This window comes from Molothrus ater, chromosome 2 (genome assembly GCF_012460135.2).
Source record: "Molothrus ater isolate BHLD 08-10-18 breed brown headed cowbird chromosome 2, BPBGC_Mater_1.1, whole genome shotgun sequence".
Lineage (NCBI taxonomy): Eukaryota > Metazoa > Chordata > Aves > Passeriformes > Icteridae > Molothrus > Molothrus ater.
Window position 1 is genome coordinate 8927291 of NC_050479.2, and position 27025 is coordinate 8954315.

The 27025-nt window shown below is 41.3% G+C and overlaps 1 protein-coding gene across 1 annotated transcript in view; it reads right to left on the reverse strand.

Annotated features, from left to right (window-relative positions):
* Nucleotides 1–3513: 3513 nt before the first annotated feature.
* Nucleotides 3514–27025, reverse strand: part of OTC (ornithine transcarbamylase) — a 31062-nt gene continuing 7550 nt past the window's right edge. The window contains 7 exon segments of the mRNA XM_036385733.1: nucleotides 3514–3756; nucleotides 6333–6470; nucleotides 7287–7436; nucleotides 7541–7594; nucleotides 8271–8393; nucleotides 15748–15901; nucleotides 21583–21670. Of these exon segments, the coding sequence (XP_036241626.1) occupies nucleotides 3697–3756; nucleotides 6333–6470; nucleotides 7287–7436; nucleotides 7541–7594; nucleotides 8271–8393; nucleotides 15748–15901; nucleotides 21583–21670 (767 nt within the window). The 3' untranslated portion in view covers nucleotides 3514–3696.

A 27025-nucleotide genomic window follows, 5' to 3' on the forward strand; every position in this document is an offset into this window, starting at 1 on the left:
TCCTTGCTGGCCACCAGTCTCTGCCCTCAGTGCCCCATGGGTCCTGTGTCCCATCTGCTGGATCTGTGCAGATGTCTCAAGACTCCCAGCTGTCTAAAATGACATTAAAGTACCTCTGGGCCCCTGTGGTCCCCATGGCCTCAGCTGGGATCAGAGCCAGATTTAGTACTAACTTGGGATCTGCATCTGGACTTTAAGCATCAAAGTTAGCATGAATATTCCCTCTTGGGACACAGCACAACCTCAGTGCTGCCTGTGTGTGAGGTCTGGATGTGACTGCACAAGCAGGAGCACACAACCAGCCCTGCAGGGAAGAGGAGCAGGACAGGGATGGGTCAGTCCACCCCTTGTGCCTCTGAGCAGGAGATGGATTAGGCTGGCAGCTGCCCCCACCAGGGCAGGGTCACCAGAGCACAGCCATGCAGATGTGTGGGGTGAGATACTGGGCCAGGGGATTACTGAATGAGTCAGATGTGGGTATGACTCGATAGAGACCTGAACTGACCCAGGGCTGTTCTCTGGGTCACACAGAAGAGCAGGACTTTTGTGGAAGGAAGGTCTGGGCTATCAGGAGCCAGGCAGGAGCATCTCTGTAAAAACACAGAGAAAACAATACCCTGTCCTTCAAGTACACTCAGCAATGAAAACAGCACTCCTACTGATTAAAGCATAATAAATGTAATGAAAAATGAAAAACACTGTAAGCTATTAGTTGTGCTACCTGTTATGCATTTGGTTTAAGCCCTTTGAATGCTGATAAACTGTTTTCCCCTGTAGAAAATCTCCCTACATTATTGCTGTTTTCCTTATTCACCACATTTGCAGTCATCACTAGTAAATTCAAGTAATGAATTAATGAGGAGTCTGGGTGGCATCATAATGCTGTCTTGCACACTACCACAGCTACCACTCAGCAATCCCAGGATGCTTAACCTGCCCAAGTGGATTAATCCTTGCAGTGCTTTTCTGCTGTATGTCAAGGCAGTGAAAGTCCCTACAGGCACAACAGAAACCCTTCAGGGCACCACATTTCAGGGTCTGTGGGGCAGAAAGTCTATTTGGTACCAATCCAATGCCTCTAGGAAGTGTCAGATCTGCTCTGTGAGCACTGTGCCAGCAGTCTACACATGTTCCATAAATCTGCCTGCTGGGGTGGTTTTGGCTCCCAGCACACAGGCTGGGTATTGCACATGGAGGAGGGTGTAGGAGGTTCAGTGATTCCATACAGCGGGATCCAGAGCTCAGATGTGTGAAGTCCACCCAGTATTTCTGTAAAGCAGCAGAACAGCTCATGGTGTGAGCAGTTTGTGCAAGACAGAGCAGGAGCCGCCATCCTTCTGTGTTCACAGAAGAATAGAACGAAGTGAAATCACCCTCCTGGAAATGTTGGACCCTCTAACTCACACACTGTGCCAGCAGCTCTGTGCATGTGTTATAAAAATGTCAAGGGGATTCAGCTGCCTGGCATCCTGCTCAGATTCCTGAGTACAAAAAGAGTCAGCAATAACCAAGATGCATGCTGGCTCTAATCAGAGCACTGAGAATCAAAAGAGGAGCAGGATTGTTAAACTGTTCACCCTGAAACATTTAACTGTGCAGCTTTGGTGTTATAAATGTGTGTGACTTCACTAACAGTACATTGAGCAACACCATAAAACTGATATTAATGTGGCTTTTATGAAAGGACTAGCAAAGTGAGCTGTCTTACTCTCAGACAGCACTAAAATCAGGTCAATGAGGACATCTTCAAATTTGAGCACATGAACAGCTCACCAGGTCCAAGAGGACCAATCATACTTCTACATACCTTGCTGAACTGGAACGTAATTCAAAAAACAGGACTTACTGCAACCATATACAGAAATATACTGTATTCCATGCATTTTCCTCTACATGTTGAACTGGGAAGTAAAACATTGATTTCTAGCACATACCCTATTCCTACATCATTGATGCAGCTATATCTCTGCTGAAGTGTAAATGTTCATTGAATTATTGAAACCCTTGTAATGTTGTAAAGGAAAATGTTAATCTTAACAAGGCACACAAATGCCTGAAAACCAAGAAATCAATTGTAAATAGATAGGGAAAAAAGTATCTTTATTTTCATTTCAGTGATGTGTGGCTCTGCAGTGAACTCCAATTTGGAAAGGAACTGAATAATGTTTTGCAGCTGGTCAGAAAATGCAAACCCATTTGCAGACTTTTTTTTAAATATCACAGACATTGTCACTATTAGGTAAGGAGAAAAAAAAAAAGTGAAACTATTTAGCAATAACAGAGAAGATGTTTGTTAATAGTCAACTCAAAGCTTTACCTGAAATATTACATGTACATACCCAGATATCACAAAAGCTATAAATGTCATGAATTTGTTTGCTGCTGAGAAGGAGTAGCTGAAATGTATGCTGTGTTACAGTGCAAGGCAAAATGCAGCAATTTCTGCAAAGAAGCTGCATCAGTTTCATCATGTGGTGCCCCTCAAGTTTGCTTTAGAAAAAAAAAATTAGAATAATTAATTCTTTAGCCAAAATTCTGTTTGGGGAATGAAGCTCTAGGGGAGATGGGCACAGAATGAACCAGTTCCTTCTGGCTGTCTCTCTTTGCTGCATCCAGCTCCGTGGAAACAGCTCTATTCCAATTCCACAGCAGTATCCCCTGCAGCAGCCCACAGGAATGTCATGGAGGAGGATAATGCTCACAAGTTCTCTATATTTTTGGTGTCACACAGGAGTGGGATTTGGAGGTTGGTTGCAGAACAGAAACAGGAGCCAGGGTGCCCAGGAAATGCAGACAGCCAAGGCAAACTGCAGCACTGCTGCTCCACACACTCTTCCCAAGATCAGCATTTTAATTTTATGTCTGTCATATTGCTGCCTGGAATCAAAAGACAAAACTTTCCAAACAACATTAAGAGTGGTAAGATAAAAAGCAATTCTTTAATGAAAGCTTTCAGGTGCACAAAAATGGCTCTGAACACATGTGATACAGGATTTCTACAATTTTTATAAAGTTAATTTATTAGTACATCCAGCAGGTACATCAATCAGAGATCAGTTGCCCCAGTAACCCACCCTTGGGTCTGCCCCTCTGGAGCTTGTCCAGGGGTATTTTTTTGTCCTATATGTTGTTATGTCTCTCAAATTCTGGTGAAAAACAAGATGTCCTTGTTAGAAATTCCCTTCTTGAGAAACAGACTAAACAGAATTTCAAGAATGTGTTAGAAAGGGTTAGCTTATTGTCCTAAAATGTGAGAGAGGGACAGGAAAAGCACTAGAAACTATACAACTACATATTAAAAATCTACAAAACTACAAATATATGAAAAAGCTAAAAATCTTTAGGCATCAATATCACAGAGTGCAAGCCCCCCACACCTACACTTAGACTGTACCATGCCTATGCTGCTGGTAGACCCAACCATTAAGGTGCAACCTTGGAATGTTTTCCATGATACTGATCCCCAATAGGAGGGCCAGCTTGGAGTACCCAGATGAAAAGCAGCTTCTGCAATGGTGTTTATTGTCTTGAACATTTTCAGAACTGTAATGCAATATTATACAGCTAAATATATGGTTTTATTTAAAAAAAAAAAATCACTCATTGCCCTGGTCCTTTCTGAAGAAGATCTATGTGTTTGCAGACCAGAATATTCTGCTGATGAGGAATATTTTTCTCCTGGCAGGAATCCAAGCATCAAAATGTGGGTTTTTGTAGCTGTGGTGAGTAATCTGTCAGCAGGGAAACCATGACAGCCTAGAGGAGGAAGAGAAGAAAAAAAATCCAATCACATTGGAAACAGATACTCCATAAAAATAAATAAGGGGGAAATATTTTCCAGCTCTGAAGCCTTGTGTTGAAAGTTATTATCCTGACAAAAATGGTACACTTAGATTTATTTGCTAGAATTTCTTATGATGAATCAGGCAAGAGCTGAAAATCAGTTAGGATGTTCTGTATTGTAGCTGATAGATTTTCTCAGTGTGGACAAAATATATTAATGGACAGCTTAGGAGCAATTCACACAAGCATTTAGATCAAATGCTGAGGCCTTTTTGGCATGTTGTGATGTATTCTCAGCTACTTCTAGGAGATGCTGTAGGTACCCAGACATCACAAGGGCTGGCTTGTGGATTCCAGCACTTTCCATTAGCATCAGTGAGAGCCACACCAGAACATGGACTCTGAAATTTACCCCAGTTTAGCTGTACTTTCTGTAGTGAAACATGGAAATTCCTCACTGAGGTTAGAGTGTGCCATGCAGCCCTGCTGCCCTGCTTGCCCAGCCTTAGGCACAGCTGTGAAATGGCAGTGATTTAGTCAGGCAGATGAAATGTGGTGTTGCAGCAGCTCTGCTGCCCCTCCCATGCCTGTGCTCACAACAAATCCCACACTTGCCTGGCCTTGGCAAGGCTTTACCTGGTTCTTTACCTGGTGCTGTGATTTCACAGCAAGGTCTGACTGCACATTGTTATTCTGGCCCAGCACTGGGTTTGTGAGGGTTCTCCAGGGGCTGTGGTCCTGCTGTCCTTCCTTTCCCCTCATCACTGCCAGGTGTGGAAACCCAGGGCATTGGGAATATTTCTGTCTGCTCTGGAGTGCTCCCAGGGGAGCACTGGCTTTGACCCTCATTCATGGAGAAAGTTTCCTAAACTCCAGAATAGACTGGAATCCACAAAAGTGTGAAATAGATTATAGAGAGCAGTGTAGGTGCATCACTTGGTGAGAAATTTAGGTTTTGGGATTTTTAGTATGTTGTGGATGGAAGCAAGATGGAGGTTTTAGGGTGGAGGCAAATTATTCTTCTTTACCTTCTTCTTCCTTCTTCTTCATGGGTTTGGGTGGCATTTTGTAATTGGGCAGAAAAGTCCCCATTGCAGCTCTTTGGGATCAGTTATTGGGTGAAAAGGGAAAATAATCCAGGTGTCAGTTCTTCATTGGATAGTTTAGTCTTAGAAGCCCTTGTAACAAGAGATTGTTGCCATTTTGTGCCTTCTAATGAAAAGGTGCCAAACTCACGGTTGTGAGACTGTTTTACTGATAAGAAATAATAAACACCTGAGTCCAAACATGGACAATTGTCTCAAATGCCTTCAATCCAGACTCAGAGAAGCTGATAGCCAGAGCCAGCCAGGCACACAGAGGTGCCTGAATTACAGCTGAGCAGCCCCTCAGTGCTGCCCATTCCTGGCTGCACTCAGCCCTGCTTGCATCTCCAGCTGAGCAAATAATCTGTTCTTCAGTTTGCTCTCTGTGCTACAAGTAGTAGAGAATACTATATAAACAAGACCCATACATTCATTATTTTTATAGGTTGATAAAATACAAAGGTGACATTTTCCTTTCAACTCCCTCCTCCCCCCCCAAAATGTGCATCTGGAACACAAAATAAAAGGCTTCTTTTCTTTTTTAAAAAATAATGTTTAGGGCAAATAGAAACATTGCAAAATTACAACAAAAAATCCAAGCATTTTGTTGAAGTTTAAGGACAAAACTATGAATTTAACACAAATTTGTTAGTAATTTTGACTGTGTCCAATATCTGAGGTTTTAGCAAACACAACACTAAACCCCTTATTTATTCATTTGGAGCACATCTAGGCTTCATCTCAGAACTCTGACAATGCCCTCTCTGTTTTTCGTTTCACCTCTGAAAGTTTTCTCTAGCCTTTGTCAGCTTGGTAGATCTAAGGCCAAAAATAAATAATAGGGTACTGAGATCTGGCAGTAATTTTCTGAAATTCTAGGAATGCTGAGAGGGGAGTTATGGTTTATGTTAAATGCCAAGTGTCCCTCATGGTTCCCATGATCACACAGTGTCACCCACACCATAACCTTTCAGGATCTTTCAAATCTTTGCTCTTCAAGCATTTTCTCAGGGAAAGTTCCCATTGGTGTCAGCAGCAGCTTTTCCTGAGAGAAAATAACTGCCTTTAAGTGTTTGGGAAACTGCAGTTTCTAAACCAGACCCTGGGACCTCAGCATTTAACATGTTTTAATTGAGAAGTTGAGTTAATCATTAGAGGAAATCCAGTGATTTAATTACCAAAAAAAGTGACAGTTTATATTGTAGATTTCACTTAGTGATAAAACCTGGGTCAAGCAACAGCAGAATACCACCAAAATAGATCACATTTGTGCCCAGAAGTATTTGTGCTACTAATGTTGCCTATAGTTAAAATTGTGATGTGCTCTGGGGTAAATTTGAAACATATGTTTTAACGTTCACTATTCATTGTGGAACCAGGTTGAATCCAAACCTGTTATGTAAGGCAGAACAGAATTGACCCTAACCTCCAAATAATGTTATCTTCTTTTCTTTTTTTTCTTACCATAATTGTCCATTTTCTGTTTTCAGCCTCCTGGAAAACCAGTGACTGAGGAGAATAAAATACTTCATCATCAACTTCTTCAGGCTTTCTAGGTAAACAGTGTAAAAAAGTCCAGTTGGAAGCAGCAGCTTTTGCAGTCTGTAGATTAAAAAACATATAAAATACAGACATATGTGAGGACATTAGTAAAATCCTTAGCTAGTAAAAAAGTTAACAAATTTTATATTAACTCCCACTCTGGTTACTTGGATGATGAACTCAGAAGAATTCCATAGACTTCAAAAGAATTCCTCATCTGTGAATAAGATGGGAATATCTCCATGCAAGTCTGTAAGAGTTCAATGCTGACTTCACAAAAGTCAAAAAGTCACTCCAATTTCTCTGAGTTTAGAAGTGGAGTGAAACCCCCTCTGCTGCACATGTTATGGAGCTGGATCCCATTGGGAAGCTCTGAAAGAGGCCAAGCCATGTGGAGTGTATGACATAACTCAAACTTTGTTATCTCTGTGAGTTTTCTCAGCTGGAGGGAGGTTTGTATGAGGCTTTTCCATGGCCCTACTCAAAAACCCTCCAAACTCATGCTTGGTTGATATTGATTCTTATAAATGCAAAGTATTGCTCTGATTTTTTAAGATATTCTAAACCTTCTGATGTTTACATTCTTGTAATGAACTTTCTCACACACTTTCTGTAAATAACTTATTGTTTTTCATTCCTTTATGGAAGAAGAGAAATTTGATAGACTGTTGGTTTGTCCAGTGTGATCGAGGGGTGGCACTTTCACCCTCCAATCCACTGTCACTTTTAAAAATCTATAAATGTTGGAGTCAGAAAATAAACTTCCCCCTTTTCACCTTGAGAACAGTGGTGTGTGTGTGTGTCATGTTGTTTTGTGTCCTATAGTGATGTGGAAAGTGTAAAAACATAAATAAAACCCAAAATCTCAGTTTTTACCTGCATTGTAATCTGATAGCCTTGAAAGGCCTTTAGTCTTTCTTTCTTCTCCTCTTCTTGTCCCATGCTTATCCATGTGTCTGTGACTAAGACATTGGCACTGTCTGCAGCTTCCAAAGGGTCTGTTGTGAGAAGTAACTTGGTACCATACTAATGGAATAAAATAAGGAAGATCTCTAAGACAAGGAACTTCATTTATAATGAAAATAAACTCTATTCAAACTATTCTACTAGGCTGTTTCTTAGGCTCCTACCTCTTTGGAGTTCTGTTCAGTTATTTTAGTTATCCTGAGGTCTGGTTCAAAGCCCTGACAAAAGAGATGATGGGTAAGACATCATGGACATGTGTTAGATCTTCACTAATTAATAAGAATGGTTAGAAAAATACTTTTTGAACCATTGGCCATAGAAGAAGAATACCTTTCAGAACTGTAAAACTTGAGGAAACTATGTTGATTTTGTTGAAAGTTTATTTTGGAGATAAAGTGGTGAAAATTGTTCTAAAAACATAAGAAAAATGTATTTTGACAATTACAGAATTAAATGCATATACAACTTTTTTTTTTTTGTTCTAAACTGATTTAAAAAATATTTTATATTGTATCATGATGCAACATTCTAAAATGCTGCACCACCAATTTACATGAAATGAGATGCAACACTTCCACCTATCTGGAACAGGCTTAATTTATTTTTTTTTTAGACAGGGAGAGTGCATTGGATGGCTTTAAGAGGCTTTATCAGATGGAATTGTGATCCTCCGTGATTTATACTCCTGTCATGTATTCCCATTTCTGATGTTGGACTCAGTGGAATCACTCCTGCTCCGCATCCAAATAACTGGATTTTGTACCTTGGTTCTGAAAACAGGCACTCAAGATAGATGCAGGCACTCCCAGCTGGGCCCTTGAGCAATGTCTGAGTGTTTGAGACAAGCCTGGGTGCAGTTTGCCTTCCTTTCTCCACGGGTTTGCTTTTTCTTACCCTGGGAGTGGCAATCCTCAGGTGCATTCCCAGCTTTGCGGCACTCATCATGAAGGAGTGCAGGACGTTGTTGCCGTCCCCGATCCAGGCCATGCTGAGCCCCTTCAGCCCTCCATAGTGCTCCTGCCAAAGCAATCACAAGCCCTGGGGTTACATTCCAGAGGAGCTGGCAGGCTGATGGACAGGAGGGAATGATCAGAAGGGTCTGTGCAAAGGCAGCTGGCTGCCTCCAAATGCTGCCTGCATGGAGCACACCTGGAATTGCTGCTCCTACAGGATGGTCATGGAAGAAAAGCGCCCCCTGTGTCATACAGGAAGGGCCAAGTGCTGCTGCTTCCCCTGGAGAAGGACACTGTCACAGACACATTTTATGAAAAATCCTTTCCTTAGGATTTTTTCCTCCTGATAAGCTGAGAAGCCTCAGAAACAAAATGTCAACAATGGTTATCTGCTGCTGTGGAATGCAACAAGTGTGATTAGTCTCAATTAATTGTTTCTAATTAATGGCCAATCACAGTCAGCTAGCTCAGACTCTCTGTCCCAGACACAAGCTTTTGTTATCATTCCTTCTTTTTCTACTCTTAGCTAGCCTTCTGATGAAATCCTTTCTTCTATTCTTTTAGTATAGTTTTAATGTAATATATATCATAAAATAATAAATCAGCCTTCTGAAACATGGAGTCAGATCCTCGTCTCTTCCCTCTTCCTCGGACCCCTGTGAACACTGTCACGGGACACATTGGCACGTGTGAGAAGGACACATTGACACATGTGAGAACACATTGGCACATGTGAGGACACATTGGCACATGTGAGAAGGACACATGTGCCACGTCGTGTGGCTTAGGCTGAGAGATTCAGCAGCAGACACAAAGTGATTTGAGCATCACTGATGTACAGCTGTTCTTTGGGCCTCATAAACATCAGTGAATGTTAGAAATTATTAATTTAGAGACAGTCCTAATGCCTGGAATGGAACTCCTTCCAGCTTTCCCCCAGATTGTAGAAATATCCCAAATGGGCTTTGCTCTGTCTTGGTTGCCTCGGCACGCTGTTCCCTGTGGCCATGGCAATGGCCAGGTCCTGGGGGTGCATCTTCACCCTCAGCTTCACAGGACAGCAAAGAGCAGCACTCTGAAAGTAGCTGTACCACTTATGCCCTGCAGCATTTGTTCTCCATTGTTCAGCCAAAGAGTGCAGGGATTTTTTTAAAAAATGTGGATTACCCAAACTTGAAACAGCTTTACAGAGTTAACTGTGGCTTTGCCTGATGGCACTTACAGCCTGGCCATGTGCAGTTACTCTGTCCCTCCACCTCAAGCAGATAAGGCCTAAGGAGGAACAAGAGTAACAGGGGTTCCATACTTCCAGAACAGGACAATTTGAGGCTCCTTAATGAGCCTTGTTTTAAATATGCATGTTTATAGGCATTTAAGCTGATACCAAAATTTTTACAAAGACATAACCAAATTCTCCTATAAGCCTGCCCTGTAAAACTCTACCTCTTGACAATTTCTGGAGAGCCTTTTATTCCTAGTTCAAATCTGGGCCATGCTACAATTGCATTGTAGTAGCTGGAAGCCAGACAGTGTTTCAACACTTTGTGTGACATAATTCAATGCTTGTCAGAGAGGATAAGCATCCACATTGTACTAAGTGGCAACCTTGCAGGCAGTTGCAGAAAAGATGCCAAAAGACAGAACAGGAATAGGGCTGGGACCACCCTCTCCTCTCCTGGCAGCAGCTTCTCCTAAACAAATAGTTTGTGAAGTTGTTCTGGAACAAAGTTATTGGTATTTCTTTCAGTGACCACAATTTTGAGTCAAAAATTGTAGTACTTGAAAATTGAATGACATTAAAGTGCTGTAAATACCTAAACTGGATCGAGTCCTAGACTGTTCAGGTTTAATGGCTAAAACTATGGTATTGCAAAAATATCAGCTTTTCAGTCAAAGTTTGTTAACAGCAGGCTCACTGGCAGAGGTTGGATGCAAGGACATTTACAGGAGAACAAATCAGGACTGTGTGGGCATGGAAGTTATTTCAGCATAACCATTCTGCAGGTCTCCAAGGATCTTTCAAAGTCCTTCCACATCTCCTAGCAATGGTGCTGCTAGGAGAAGGCCAAACTGAAGCATTTATTTAAGGTGTTGTTTCCATTTAGAGCTTAGTGATAGCTGAGACCAGAACCCACAGCCAGAAGTAAGTGAGACAGTCCTGAGTTCTTTTCATCTCACTGTTTAAAAATAGACATCTCAGCCTTAATACTCAAAGCATTGACTAGAGTCACAAATACACTGCTATGTTAAACAACTTCACCTTACTGCCAGCTGCTACTCTGCATTAAAAGAAGCCCAGTGCATACTAAGTGCTTTCCTCTGTTTTCCCAAGCTGCTCGCTGTTACAGATAAAATATGGAGTGCTGGACGTGTCTGTATAATGATCCCTGATACACAGTGCAAATTGCAAACCACATCTGCAGTGACTACTGTGTAGAGTGGACACAGCTGAACCGATTTTAATGAAGATGTTTTGCTAATGGAAGGAGTCATAGCAAGGCAGAATCAAGCTCTGTGTGTGCCAGTGAAGCCTGTTTTGTACCCTGTGCTAGGCTTTATGCTGCCACTGGTGCACTGCTGCTGTAATTCAAACCTCTTCATCTAAAGCCAGATCCCTGTGACTGTGACTGTACTGCTTATAAGCAAACACACCCCCTCAGCTTCCAGCAAAGATGAGGTGACTCTGTTGGTCAGAACCAGAAAGCTTGGAGATAATACAAAAGCTACAGTAAATAAGACACACTTCCCCTCCCACCCTCTCCCTCTTATAGTATGTGCTTACACAATCACACAGGTGAAATCCTGCCAAAAGTGTTTTGCCACGATAGTAACACTCTAAATTAAATGAGAGCCTTTACAATCAATACCTGCTGATCACCAGAACCTCTGAAGAAGTTTCCCCTTTGCATCCCTCCCCAGTTTTTGCAAATTATGTCATATTGATGTAGGCTTTACTCCTGCATGGGTGCTCTGCAGTTTCATTCTACATTTGGAACATGACTCCTAGTAAAGCCACACAAAAAAACACCCACATTTAGAAATTCTAGAGCCCTTCTCCCTTATGAGGCCTCTTTGACAAAGTAGTTATTGCTGCTGTAGTGCCATAAAACTTGCCTGTGTTATTTTCATGAAAAATCCCAGCTAAATAAGTAATACCAATTTTACATTCAATATTCTCACCCTCATGTTGCTTTTACAATGTTTCATTCTGTTCTTATCCATGGCTGCAGTGTATCAGTGTAGGCAACTCAGGGTAAAAATAGGTCTGCTGAGTGATTTGACCCTGCTGTATGTGTGGAGAAGACTGGGTTAACTAATTGGGGACATTTGTGTCTGCCTCTGCCTGGACTTGCTTCCAGCGAGACTGAAACCCTGACACCATTATAGATTAATTCTGAAATGTTTGACCACAACTGTCATAAGAGCCCTCAATTAAAACAAGCTTTTGAATAATGAATCAATAATCTGTCAAATTTTAAAATGGAATGCCAGGGACTAATCAAAGTTTTAGCCCTTCGGGAGACAGTGCAATCCAGTAAATGAGAAACTGGGCAAACTTGAATCTTTTGGTTCTCAAACTGGGCTTAAGCCACATGCTGGGCCAGTTATCTTTCTTATTCCTACTCTGGTTTTTATCATGGTTACTGATGCAGTATATTTTAGAGGATCAGGACAGGTCTTATTTGGGATTTCTAATTGTTAGAAAAGTAAGGATGATGATGGTGATGAATTTGAAAATTGTAATAATTTGAGGTCTTGGGATCACACAGCAAGTAGAATTTGAGACTATATTGCAGCCCATTTCTAGCTGGGCAGCATTACTTGTTATGCTGTTTAAAAAGAAATCACCAATGTATTTCTTATGCCGACCGTTGCTTTCTGAAAAAGAAAATTCCCCCCAGACCAGTGACATAAAAAGCTAGTGGCATATGGATCCACTCTAATTACCAGCCTGGCCAGCTACAAGTGAGCTGATTTGGCCAGTGACATTAATATCAATTGAATCAATGTCAATACCCGGGCTGTCTCTGGAATACAGATTGTGTGATGCTGCCCTCCAGCCACGCTGAGCAGAGCAGAAGCTGAGCCACAGCTCCTGCCCAGGACACTGAGAGGCACTGGGTGAACTGAGCTCGTGGCTGTTTCAGAACAAGCAGGGCAGTTAAGGGGCTCAGTGTGTGCTCACAAACTCAGAGTCTTTAAAGGACAAATCCCCAAACTCTCAAAAACGGGTTCTTTACGTGTTTGCAATCATTTTAAGTGGGTTACAACTAAGGCACACTCAATTCAAAACAACCTTTAAGAAGGAAGATAGTGTATATATAGGTTAAGAAAAACATTTTTCTTGGCTTAATAGAGGGCATTAACCCTGAGCACAATATTAAAGGACAGAGCCAGCTTAGACTTCAAACACATGAGGGGATCCAGGTTGCTCAGGAAGCAGGCACTGGGCAGGAGGATGCTGAACCTGAGGAATCTCACCCCAATATCTATAACAGGAACACACTGCATGATCTGAAAAGAGCATTTCCAGGATGAGAATTTGCCCTGAATACAGAATGAGAATTGACAGCCCTGAAAATAAACCAGCTGCATTGTTTGGGGGATGCAATGGACGATACTAAAATAACGATACTAAAATGAACCTGTGAAAAGGGAATAGAAGCTACAAGCAAGAAAACATTTTTTCACAACAAACCATGCAATTATGTAGTTTCAGACCAAAGAGAAAATTCTGGAGGAGGGTTCAAGAAGGCACACAACAAAATTATTAGGATATAGAAAATGGAAGAAGAAAAATGTGCTAAGAATTAAGAGGGCCATGGTTCATATAGAGCTGCACTGGAAAACAGAGAAGAAAAAAAAAAGAAAATAAAAAACCTACATTTTGGGTATGTACTGACAGCAGGGAGGAACAGATCCAGGCAGGAAAATATTTATGGGGGTAAGGAAGAGACATTTTTAAAGGAGAAATAAGCTGCACAAAATCTGTAGTTACATTTAAATATTAGGCTAGCAGTCTGTGCCACAACTGTAGTTTGCATATATGTATAAATCAAATAAATTGCCCTTGCATTGCACAGAAACAGTCTAAATGTTATTTATGGTCTTTCAACTCATTTAAAGAATCAGTGGTACCATTCCACATCCTCCTAGTATTAATCTTCTTGAAGGCAGTACTTGGATGACATCTTGCTGAAAATCCCATGAGAAACTTGATTGGGGTAAGTAGCAGCCAGACCCTGTGACTCACACCTCTTCAAGAGTTAATCTCACTTCTGTGGCCTGTTAAGGTTCATTATATGATTAAAACAGTGTTTCATTACATGCCACTCCAGTCTTCTCCAACTCACTGTGCAGTGCAAAGAGGAAAAAAAAGGGACAGAGGGACAGAAAGAGAGAGTTCAGGCAGTGCCATCACCCACAGGGAGCTGCTGAGAGCTCTCCCCTGCCTGCCCCTCTCTCCTGGATAAGAAAGCAGGAATGGAAAGTGAGTCAGCAACCAGCAACCAACACGCCCTTGGCACAGTGGGGTGGCCACCCAGCAGCCCTATAAAGTTCTCCTGACAAATTTTGGGCTAAGGAACATGCTGGAAAGAGTCAAGGACAGATGGGCAGATGGAGGAAATGGAGCTCTCTTATTGGGCTGAGTGTGAAAGTGCTGCAAATTTTAAAAAACTTCCATGTCTGTATAAAAGCTGAGCCATTCCTTGTGATCTCTGTAAGTGCTCATTTTGTCATGACATGTCTCCATGTCTTTTGTTTGAGCACCAACTGCTATGGACCTATTTCTTCACCACCAAAGACATCCTCCCTGGTGTTCGGTGCAGCAAGGACATCCACAGCTGTTGGTGCTGCCCCTGGAATTCAAGCCAGGGAAGAGGGCAGCCTGGGCTCATACTCACCTGGAGCTTCTGCCACAGCTGCCCTATGCAAGGATGCAATGGAGGAGCAGAGGGTGATCAACAGGGCATGAAGCTCTCCACAGGCTTCCCCCTAAGATCAGTGCAGAAAGAGATGAATCTCCAGAAGGTGGCTGGGATGCTCATTGGACTCTCTTCATTCGCTGGAGGTGGAGTAGAGGGCAACAGCACTGTGAGCCTGGGTGCTGGAGTCAGTCAGTGGCTGAGACAAAAGCACGTTCAGGGGCAGAGGTACCCATGGCTGTGTGGGCTGGGAGTCACAGATTGTTCTGAAGTGTTACTCATAAGTGATAAAATGCTAATTAATAAGGTGTTTCCAAAACAGAACACCCCACAAAACACAACCAGAAGATTCTCCTGACTTTTGTTTGCACAGAGTGTTTACAACAAAATGATGACATTCTCATTACAGCCTACTGTCTCTTATGCAATTTGAACACTGAGGCTGGTTCAATGTGATCTCACAAATATCCCTTATCCTGAGGTCTGTAAGCATTTTATCTCAAGTTCACCAATTTTTGCTGGTCTCTTCACCATGAATATAAAAAATTTACAAAAAAATTACTTAAAGAAGTGATTTTCACCAAACATGAGTCTTCCAGTATTTAAGGTCTAAAGCATGAATAATTAATTATTACTCTCACTAGATCTTTTCCACACACTGAATGTCCCATAGCAAAGTCCCCAACAACTGAGAAACGTAGCTGAATAAATCAGAAAATTATTCTGCCCTACCATTTTCAAGCAGTGTGGTTTTTATTCATTCAGAAAGTAAACAAGGTCAGAGGAGTTCATCATAGTTGTCAACCAGCCCTGCAGTATAATCATCTTTTTTATAGGCCAGATCCTCAACCGATTGTAAAACCACATAGTCCTTCTGTTCACAGATAAACATCTGGTATTCTGAGTGTAAAATATTATCCAGTTGTCAGATACACTGTTAAATTAGATGAAAAATAAAAAATACAATCTCTTATAACTGTTCTTTGATGTGAGAAAAGTTTAAACTGGTTAAAGTTCCTGAACACTAAGAGTTGGTACCAGTAACATTAACTGGCTTTTCAAAACAAATTTGTTCAACCAGTTCCTAATACATAAATAGTGATTCCTTTTAAGATGTCCACAGATTAGGGAGGAATCAAGAGCAAACTACTGAGTGTTTTTAAGCCAATGGAAAAAATCTGCTGGCTTTGCCCGAGCCAGATTCTCATCTTTGTCTTAGTATGTACAGCCTTCTGTACATTCTTTGAATTGCAGACTAATTCCAATAAAATACTTAATTTTATGCTTAACTTCAGTCCCACTACAGCTGATAGGACTATGTAATTGTTTTAAATTAAACAGGTCCTTAATTATATTGCTGGATGAAGATCTCTTTAAAAAACAAGTGCCATGTAATTGCTACTTGGAAAAACCTAGGGATAAATGGATTTGATGATGATTTCCCCAAATACTTAGTAAGAATTAGAAAAAAAAAATTGTTTATATTTTTACCTGAAGAGTTAGGTAATCAGCTAAAATCTGAAGAGGATGGTATAAATCAGACAATCCATTGATTATTGGGATTGTGGCTTCTTTTGCCATTAGGTCCAGATCATTATGGTTATAAACTCGAGCCAAGATTGCATTTGTCATGCTGGACAGCACCCTAGAGATGGCAGAAAATACTCAAGTCAAACATAATAAATAAACCCCTATTGCACTCTTCACCATGCAACACATAAATATTAATGAGAAATGGTAATGAATCAATATTTTTCAGCTATCTGAATAATTTATCATGCCTGCAGAACAGACTCAAATATAGTCATTTAACAAGCTGCTAATAAATAAGAAGTTTCACTTCCTAACACTAGTAGAGTAAGCAAATGAAAACTGCTGCTCTATTTTATATGCTTTTCTCTTTAGCATTTCATTGTAGATGGAACATTGATACATGTTAAGCTCTCTGAACTAAGATAAGAGATTGTGTGATACTGTAACAGTTAAAGAATTTTATAACCTCAGAAGAGATAAGGTATATGACTTTTTTCAATCTTTTAGCAAAGAACAAATGCAGCATTGACTGATATTATAGACTCTGTATGGTATGGTATGTATGTATGGTAGCCTGACTTTGTGAGGGTCAGCAATACAGATCTGTCTTAGATTACCACAATTGTTTACTGATCTTAATAAACACAGAAATAGAAGAGGCTGGGATTGTTGGTCTGCTTTCTCCTACCTACACACCTGTGTATTGACTCACAGGGTATCAGCATTCAAGTAATGCCCAAATTTCAAACTCAGACAAGGGAAGGGGTTGTAGAAGTCCCTGTACCACTCTGGCATTAACTTCATTTGCTGAAGTGTGAAAGACACAGGGATTAGCATAGTATACTCTGAATTTTTTAGATAAATTAAATATGGATTAGAGCTCTTAATTTCTCTGCATTTCTGTGTTTTAATCAGGCCCTGAAGCCTGACTTTGAAGTAGCATTTTGTGTGTTTTCATGTTATCTGAAATAGGACCTTAAAACAAAACAAGGGAGGACTGAATTAGAAAAATGTGGAAAAAATCCTTGCAGTATCTGACTTCCTGATTAGCCATGACAAATTCTTGCATCTCCTCTTGTGGAAATGAGGCTGTTGATACCATCATCAGCAAGGTCTCCTGATGAAGTCAGTTATAAGTATTTTCTACTGGCACCAGACATTCCTCACACAAGCAAAGCTCTTATAAAACCTTACAAGATTGCCTGTAGAGCTCTCTCTGAAGAAAAGACTGTCAATAGAAGCTACAAATGAAAAGGAGGAACTGAACAAGGTATTTACTGATTACAAAGTACTGCAACAGTTACTGTTGGTGCCATTATTTCTTCTTAGCTCACCAGTTCCTTTCTCGGGGGAAACCTGTTTTGTTCTGAGCTGGTTGTGAGGGCTGTGATGCATGGTTCCTTTTGTTAGCCCTCTCACAGGTGGACTCCCTAAACAAGACACAGCCAGTCCCCACCAGTCAAGGGAAAGGGGCAATCCCATTGGGAAATTGCTCATTTTCCTTGTAGCTTTTTTTTTTTTTCTTTTAGGATGTCAGCTCAGCTGATTTCTATTTGACACAGCTGATCAAGAAATTAAAGATGGTTCCTTCATAGGATATGCCATTAGGGAAAATTCAGTCATAATCACCAACTAGTGAAAACTGCTGGATTTTCATCTTTAGTCTGTTGCAAGTAAATATCAGATTTATTAGACACCTCCAAGCAGGACATCAGACAGCCCTTCTGCCAGCATTTCTAGATGTCATGTTTTACAGTAGGAAAATCAGCTGTAAACTGGCTTTATTCTTCGTGAAACCAAAATAAAACTGAACTTGGGGGAAAAAACCACAAATAACCCTCACCTGGAGGTCTATGATTACAGGGGAATGATTAAGTCTCCAGTAATTTAATCAGTTTAAAGGAAACTGTGTAAGGCTGGAATTGCATAGGAAAAAAAAAGTCCTGAATATATAGGAGTCTTATCAAAGGTGAAGTTTTGGAAGCTGAGGGCTGTAAGCACAAGTTCATCAGGTGACTACATTTAATGTTGTTATTTATCAACAACTAGGTCTTTCTCTCTTTTCATTCCTTTTCAAAACCATGACACTATCAACTTCAAAATCCCAGTGCCTGGAAATATGTTATATTGGAACACTGAATACATTGAAATGTTGCATATCTCTCTTTTCAAAGTAATTTTTATTTCTCTGAATTTTTTTCCTCAACTGTATCCTCTGAGGAACCAAAATGAAACACAGAGTGTGCCTTTTTGGTATGGCAGACTTTTGAATTTGAAAATGGGACATTTGCATATGTTTTGTATAGAATACTGCTATGCAAGGTAGTTTTGCTTTTGTTTTGACAGTTTATATCCATTCAAAAGCTTTAAACTTCTCACAAAACTACTTGACTTTCACTCATAGTCTCACAGGGACAGACAATGGATGTGTTCTCAGCAAAATAAACCTGTTCCCCATAAATGCAGAGATTAATGCCCTAATAATTCCAGTGGTTAAATCACCCTATGAGCTCTTCAGGGCTGCCACTGAACCTGATGGCCACTGAGCTTTAGTGATGCCCAGTGGAACTGCTCTGCAGTGGGGAATCCAGACACAGTACTTATATTTCATGTCAGGTGATAGATCAGATGTTAAACAGCACTGAAAGGCTCAGAGCTCCTTAATGGGCGTTAGCTTTTTGCCACAATGTCAGCATAAATGTAAATGTCTTGTGAAGCATGGAGAAACTGATTTATGAGCAGGTAATAAGTCACTAAAAATATGTTCACAGCAGCAATGCTTTCAACCCTTACCTGCAGCAGTTCTAATAAAACCTGTGACTTTTATGGATCTGTGCCCCTTTTGCTTTAAGTCTCAATCTCAAGTACTTCAAAGCCTTCAGAGCCCCAGACACATGCCTGTAAATATTTGAAATACCCTCTGGGTCTACTACAGGCATTCTTTTTCTGTTCCTACATTATCTGAATGAGGTTGGGATGTCATCTTTCATTCACAAGAAGCACCAAGGAATTAACACTCCAGTGGTTCTTTTGGGTAAACTACTCAGCCTTGATTATGGAGTCAGTAGTATTTCTGCTAATGACAGCAGGAGTGGAGCAGGGCACTGGGACTGTAAGGATTTGGGAAAAGCCCCTGTCCCCTGTAGCAGGTGAGAGCTGTGACTGAGCAGAGGAGCAAAATCCCCAGGTAAGAGTCATAAACAGGGACTTGTCCTGGAAGAGCAAGCAGTGACAGAGAAAAGGGGGCTGAAGGTTTGCTTGGGAAGTGGATATTGTAGGAACTCTATCCACAGAATGGGGATGCCTTCAGAATGGCTGGAAGGTTTATTTGTTTCTATTTATTGCCTTGTTTCTTCTAGTTTATTGTCTGCCTTTTTCCTTTTTTGCTTGTGCAAAAAAAGGCTATTCAGGACACTGTAAACAAAATATTTAATATCCCTTTACTGCACATTTGGGAAGAAGAAGAAATGAAAACTAGCCTATATTAAGCATATCTGGTTTTGTGTCAGATTTGCTGTAGGGTGGAATCTGACTGGCAGAGAGGCTGCAGGTGACAGTCCTGCATAGCTTGTGGGACAATGCTTGCAGAGTTTATCACAGAAAAATGCTTTGGAAGGGCCCTGACTTCATCCTTGCCCTTCCTGAAGGTTTGGCTGCTGGGGTTTACAGCCAGCTTTGCAGTAGTGCAGATGAGGGCTGCAAGGTGATCAGAGAGGGAGCACCTTGCCTACAAGGAAAGGCTGAGAGAACTGGCATTATTCAGCCTGGAAAAGAGAAGGCTCCAGAATGACCTAACTGCAGCCTTCCAATACCTGAACAGAGCCCACAAAAAAGATGGAGAGGGACTATTTAGGGGCTTCAAACTGGCAGAGAGTAGGTTTAGATGATATTAGGAAAAAATTCTTGACTGTGAGGATGGTGAGGGCCTGGCACAGGTTGCCCAGAGAAGCTGTGGATGCCCCATCCCTGGCAGTGTTCAAGGCCAGGATGGATGGGACTCTGAATAACCTGGTCTAGTGAAAAGTGTCCTTGTCCATGACAGGGGGGTTGGAACAAGATGATATTTAGCATCTCTTCCAACCCAAAATATTCTATGATTCTGTTGTTGCAGCTCACTTTGATTCTAGCAGATTTATGTATCTAGCAGAGAGTGAGAGTAAAGTACTTCCAGGCCTCAAGGGACTGAGATTTTTACTTTCTACTATCAACACCATATGTCTTCCATTTCAGTAGTAAAAAAACAAGGAAGGAAAATTTAAAATGTTCAAATGTTTGATCTTTTTTTAAATTTTTGTTGGATTTCATCACAGAGAACAGCAACACAGTTCTCAAACAGTGGTATTCAGCAAGAGAACTGTGGTATTCAGCAAAGGCAATGGAACTCATCTGCCTGATTTGCACATTTTGAATTGAGCCTGATGACCTTGACACTGCATCTCTTTCACCAGAACAAAAAGGACCACTCAGACACTGCTAACCTTCCAACAGCTGGGCCTGACTGAATCGACCTCAGACTGCAAAAGGGCTGCCTAGAAAGCAGGATAATGCTAAGGCTGCATGAAGCTTTAATAGCTGGAGCACCATGGAAAACAGCAGGAGCACCTGCAACACATGACCTCATGTTCTGCCAGCTTTCTGCAACATCAGAGGCTGTAGAAGACCTCTGAGCTCAGCTCCTCCCTGCCACAGCCATGGAGACAGGCTGCTCCCCACCCCTGCATGTGAGACTGGGCATGACTGACATCTCCCAGGGATGCCAGTGAGGAAAGGGAGCCACAGCCCAGCTTCATCAGCAGTCCTGGCAGTGGGTACAGCTGGGAAGGAGGGTGCAGGAAATCTGAAAGTGGCTACAAACTGTTGGTCCAGTTTTATGCTGCTGAAATGGTGGATCAGAAAGGCCCTCAGTGCCACCCTGTCACTGCAGGGATGCTACTTCAGCAGGCTAAGGCCCACCAGCAGCTGGCCTAACTAACATAAATTGTGTTTTTGTTTTTTGATTTTGCTCCAAGGGCAGCAGAACCAGAAGGTTTGAGTCTTGTTAGAATATATGTGCTGTCATCAGTGGAATTACATGATTACTGAGGTCCATAAAATTGTTCCATTTGTAAATGTAGCTCCAATTAACACCCTGTATGCCAAAATAATTCTCAGTGTGGTGTCATTGTGATATTTTCTGAAAAATCCCTTTGCCAGGATTTCTTTTCCTGGGAAGCTGAGAAGCCTCAGAGAAAAATGTAAATAATAATTATCTGATTCACTTCTCCTGTGTGGCTGCTTTGGAATGTGGTCTGGACATTGTTTACCAACAGGTGCATGGTTGATTGGTTTCATGTAATTGTTTTTACTTAATGACCAATCACCATCAGCTGTGTCAGACTCTGAGGAGTCAGTGACGAGTTTTTCATTATCATTCTTAGGCCTTCTGTCTGTATCCTTTCTATTCTTAGCATAGTTTTAATATAATATAATATAATATAATGTAATGTAATGTAATGTAATGTAATGTAATATATATCAGCCTTCTGAGAACATGGAGTCAGATTCTCATCTCTTCACCTCATCCTGGGGACCTCACAAACACCACAGTGTGGGAAGTGTAGGATAGCTTGAGAGGATGGAATAAAGGTTTACTGAGCTACAGATGCTCTGAGCTGATCTGTAAATATTTAAGAAATTTGGACTAGTTTCTGACATTTCCCAGAAAGAAAATATCAGCTTCCAAAATTCTGTAAGACAGGTGTCAGCCCAATAAACAACAAAATGCAGTGATCAATCAAGTGACATTTTACCAACCTTGTTGTATCTGTGAGACTCTCATTAGTGCCCAGATGTATATCTTGTGTTGTAAGGAAGGAAGCATGTCCTCCAAGGAGAGCAAATCCTACAGTGAGAAAAAAAATTAAAAAAAAAAAGAGAAACTAAACACCAGCACTTCATATTTACAGCCAAGATTCAAAATCTTCTTGGTATAAAATACATTTACAAAAATAGAAGTAGAGAATCAAAATGTTAAAATGAGTAGCATTTGACACACAAAATGTCAAATAAATGTGCTTTGGAATAAACCCACACAAATATATTTGTTGCTGAAATCCTTGGCCATGAGTTCCTATCTGTGATCACAGGAACAATGATTCAAGCTCCAGGGCTACACATTGCCACAAGCATCATCACTGTTGCCCCCTGTTAAGAGCCAGGTAATCCATTCATCATGCTGCTTTTCTGCTTCATGGGACTTTGCATCCTAGCAGGACAATCTGAGTCACCTGGTGCACTTCAACATCCTTGCAAGGATCAACGTCGTCTTTCATGTAAGGTCAGACAGAAAACCCTCCTCACACACTGTAACAAACCTGAATTTGATCTCAAATGACCAAGTGCCCTAAAAATGATAATGTGAGAGAGAGAAGAGGAAAGGTCTCAAGCCCTGCCAGCATCCCTCTACCTTGCAATAATTAGGAATTTGCACAGAGGTCCAAAGAACTGGATGGATTAGGTATGAAGAGTAAAATCCACTCCTGAGCAGGAAACTATGGAAAGATTTGAGCATCATTTAAGTGTAGAAAACACTTTGGGAACTTCAGAGGTGTCTGAACAGTGTTTTGGATGAAGACAAATTACATATTAAGGGCAACTCTCAGGTTCTATACTGCTTTATTTTAATTGCACCACCAGCAGAAAGTTATCACAAGCAACCATTGGACACAGGGAAGAAAATATCTTCTTTTCACCAACATCTGAGTCTCTTTGTCTTTGCCTGGTTTAAATCTGAAGCCTCTTTCCACTGAATCTGAGTGTAAAGTCCCTCATGGCCACACATTGTGAGGATGGGGCCTGATGGGGCTGTTTTATGAACTGTCACAGATGTTTTAGCATAATCCTAGCATGGGGAGCAGGATCCCACAGCTGGGGATGTACAAAGTGTAGGATTTGAACTGGGCTGTATGTAGCCCTGTAAGGCATTTCTGTGTGATAAGAAGAACTCCCTTCCTGTACAGAGATTTTCTGCAGGCAGGTCCTGCCCTGTCACTGGCATTTCTGATGGAGGAAATTTCCAGAGAATATTAGCATGGACAAACCAGCCTTGTTGAGACAACACTGTGGGGGCACGAGTCTTTTATTTTGACAAAAATCTAGAAAAAAGCTCATTTTTATACTTATATTTACAGGAAGAGAAAGGATGCATACAGCACAGAAGAGTAGAGACCCCCCACTTTGTTTACCAAACTGTGATGTCGTGGAGATGCTGATGAATTTCGTGCTGTTAGGAAAAAAATTTAAAAGAGAGAGAAAAAGAGTGGAAAAGGAAGAAAAAACTAGAAGAAAAGGTCAAAAGCTGCTCAAGCTGGCTGTATCCATTAGATGGCACTGCTGACAGATTCAGCACTGCAGTTTCAGCACTGAGGTTGTACAGGTCTGCCATGGATTAAAAACTTTGTCCCAAAGCTAATCTTTAAAAGGGGATTAATCCAGGACTGAACACTGAAACCTTTCACAGGTACAGGCAGCAGGTCTGGGCCCCACAGCTGGGCTCCTTACACAGAGCAACCCTCATAAACTCCCATCTCCTGCCAGCAGCAGGAACAAGGGGAGGTCTTCTGCTTTGCATCAGTTCAGCCAGCCTCTGGAGTTTAAAATACAATAGAAAAAAAACAATACCAGCAAATCATTGTCTTTGGACTGCCTCAATTTCCTTAAATGTCAGATTAAAAGTAATGATGCTCCAGGTCCCACCTGAAGGGCAAATTTCTGCTCCCCTAACCAGTGTACACTCATTTTATTGAATGGGCCCTCTTAAATTGCTTGTTGTTTTCATTAAGGATTTCTCCAAATCTCAACAATATTGCAAGTCAGAGCAAACTTTTAAGAATGAAGCACCATTTATTCTACTATTACTTTTTTCACCTCCCCTCTGCAGCTCAGACACAAACACTGTATTTAAAGGACAGTGTATGCAAACTACACATTACAGCCTGTATACTCAGTGCAAAATTTTAAGTGAGGACCTCAAGGATGAACTGTCATTGGCAGTAACTTTTCCTTCCCAAATTCTTGTGGATTTTTTTGGAGTCATATACAATTATGCCAGTTATTTATTCCTGCAAGTTCTGCACAATACAGCAGCTCTGCATTTTAGGATCCTAAATGCATACACTTTGGTAGATGATTTGCAGTCCATGCATGCTCCAATGGACATGTTCTGTTTTCTAGAAATGATGCCCAGGAAAAAAAACTGGAATCTGAACATTCATTCAGAATTGCCAGACGTCAGGCAGCCCAGTCAGAGTTGCCACCTGGAGTCTGTGTACAAAGCAGAGCCCTGATGTGTTGGGCTTTCTGCTCATGAACTGGCCATCTGTGCAGGGCCTGGGAACATATTTCCATACAAAACTTTCCATCTGGAAATACAGGAGCTCTGCGCTCTAACTTTGTATATGGTTGCAGAGACAGAATCTTTTCAGATTCTTTCATCCAGACTGCCAGTAGAAAGTGAAAAAGAAATGATGACTTTTGAAGGTATGCAGGCACCAATTCAACAAATAAACATTGGAGTGCTGTGTTAAACTGGGAGATCTAATCCTTTGTTGTCACAACCTGGTCATATCCAAGGCCACATGCTAAATATTTATATGAATTGTGATATCTTCAATAAACTACTACATGTTCATACTGCAAATCCAGAATAGATTATTACCTCATGTCCACACTTCTCTCTACTGTTAGCTATCAAAACACACAGTTTCATGCCTCAGGCTGTGGCACATTATTGACCCCACTTATACAGACTCTTTCAGACAGGACATGAGTGAATTCTTCATCCCAGGCTATCCCTGCTGCATGGGGCAAGAGGGACAAAATGAATCCTGTAGTTCACAGGTTGGCTACACAGGTCTGGGGCTGTCACCAGGAGACACACACAGTCATCTTCTCAGACTCAAAGGAAGGATCTTCTTCAGAATTTCAAGACATATGGATTTGCATTTATTAATTTCCTCATTGCCTGCCTGGACTTACAAAATAGAAAGTATTTTTCCACTTAGACTGATAACAAAGAACTCTCCTAGGCAGAAATTGCAGAACATTCTTAAAGCAGAAGCTAAAAACTGATAAGCAGTTTTAAAAAGTTATTTTTAAGCTACTCTTTTAAGTGAAGAGTAAACTAAGAGTGCATTTGGGCCCTCTGTAATGAGGCCAAGCTAAATAATACTTAGCCACTTCAACAGAAAACAGACCCTGTGCCATGTAATACCATCCCCACCAGCTTTAGTTCATATGCTACAATGCAATTATTTCTGTGACTCTGTGTAGCAGTCTTCAGACATGGCCATGTGTAGGAGGAGTGAATTGGGAGTAATTCCACTAAAGCCAGTGGCACTGAACCCCCCTAAAGCTGTTAAGATCTTTTATATTCCAGTGCACAACAAGAGAAGGTAGGCTGAGCTTTCCTACCTGCACTGCTTCCTCTCCATTTCTGCCCTGTGAAATATTGTCTGCATTCAGTGTCTGTGGAATGCTTGGATTTATTTATGACTTATTCACTAAAACATAACTGCAGCTGTATATTTTAAGAGCAACAGTGACAATCAGATTATTTTACACCAAAGCTATAACAAAAACAGGGCATTCAACTTGTGCCATGCCTGAGGATGTTTATTTTACAAGTAATATATGACCATGTGAATTGTTCTGTTTTCAAAAAGTACACAAAATTTTATGCAGAATGGGTATGGGATTCTGACTCTGAAGAGCTGACATTTTCCAGTGTAATAGCAGATATGTCACATTTTCCAATAAAATAGCCAGTGATAGAAATAAATCTCCTAGGCTTACAGAACTGGATTTACTTTGCCACTACTCTATGGAAGTTACTTCTAGTTCTGCATTAAACTTACAACATCACTACTAATCTTAGAAATGGTAAAATTATATGGGTTTCAGAAATATACATTAGGACAAGATTAAAGAGGCAAGGAATTATACCCCAAGGAGAAGTATATTATTCAGCACAGTTGCAATGTCATTAGAATAAAACAGTTCAGAGAAACAGGAGGCTGGAAAACCTTAAATATCAACTGATCTATTACAGTGCATCATAAATTAATGTTTTGATAATCTTCAATTATCTGGACAACTGGGAGAAAGAAGCAAAGAAAGATGCAAAAAGGTCACCTCTAAGTTAAAGGGCAAGGTGAACCCAGAGAATACAGGCTAAGCTGCCTCACCTCAGTCTCTGGGAAAGTGATGAAGCAGCTAATCCTGGAAACCATTTCTAGGCAGATTAAAGACAAGAAATTTGTCAGGAATAGTCAGCATGACTTCACCAAGAGGAAGTCACGCTTGAGCAGCTTGATCAAATTCTGTGATTCTATGACTGGCCTGGTAGATGAGGGGAGGGCAGTGGGTTTTGTCTGCCTGGACTTCATTGTGTCCATTGACAGTGTCTCCCATGAGATTGTCCTAGCCAAGCTGGGGATGCCTGGCTGGATGAGCAGGGCATGGGATGGGTTCAGAGCTGTCCAGATGGCCAGGCCTGAGAGTGGTGGCCACCAGCACAAAGTCCAGTTGGGAGCCAGTGAACAGCAGTACCCTCAGGGTCCATTTGTGTCCAGTCCTGTTCAACACTTGTGTTAAAGGTCTCGATGACCAAGTGTGGTTTCAGCAATTCTGCTGTTGACACAAAACTGGGAGGAGTGGCTGATACATCATAGGGTCATGCTGCTGGCCAGAGGGATCTTGACAGGCTGGAAAAATGGTCTGACAGGAGCTCATGAAGTTCAGCAAGGAGAGATGCAAAGTCCTACACCTGAGGAAGAACAGCTCCTGCACCAGGACGTGATGGGGGCCTCCCATCTGAGGAGCAGCTTGGCAGAAAATGACTTGGGGGTCCTGGTGGACGGCAAATTGAACATGATCCAGCAGTGTGTGGACCTTTCCAGCAAGGGTGGTGAATGGTGTCCTGGACTGCACCAGACAAATACTGCCAGGAGGTGTAGGGAGGTGATCTTTGCTCTTTATACAGCACTGGTGACCTCAAGAGTCTGGATTTGGGGGTCCTCAGTATGAGAAACATGGACATATGGGATACAGTTGGGATGTCCATGCTAACAAAGGGTCACAAAGATGGCTGAGGGACTGAAGCATATTTCATATGAGAAGTGTTCCAGATTGCAATGCAAGATGTTTTCAGTTACCATCTGTATGGCAGTTGTCTTTTGTCAAGTGGGCAGTTTTCCTT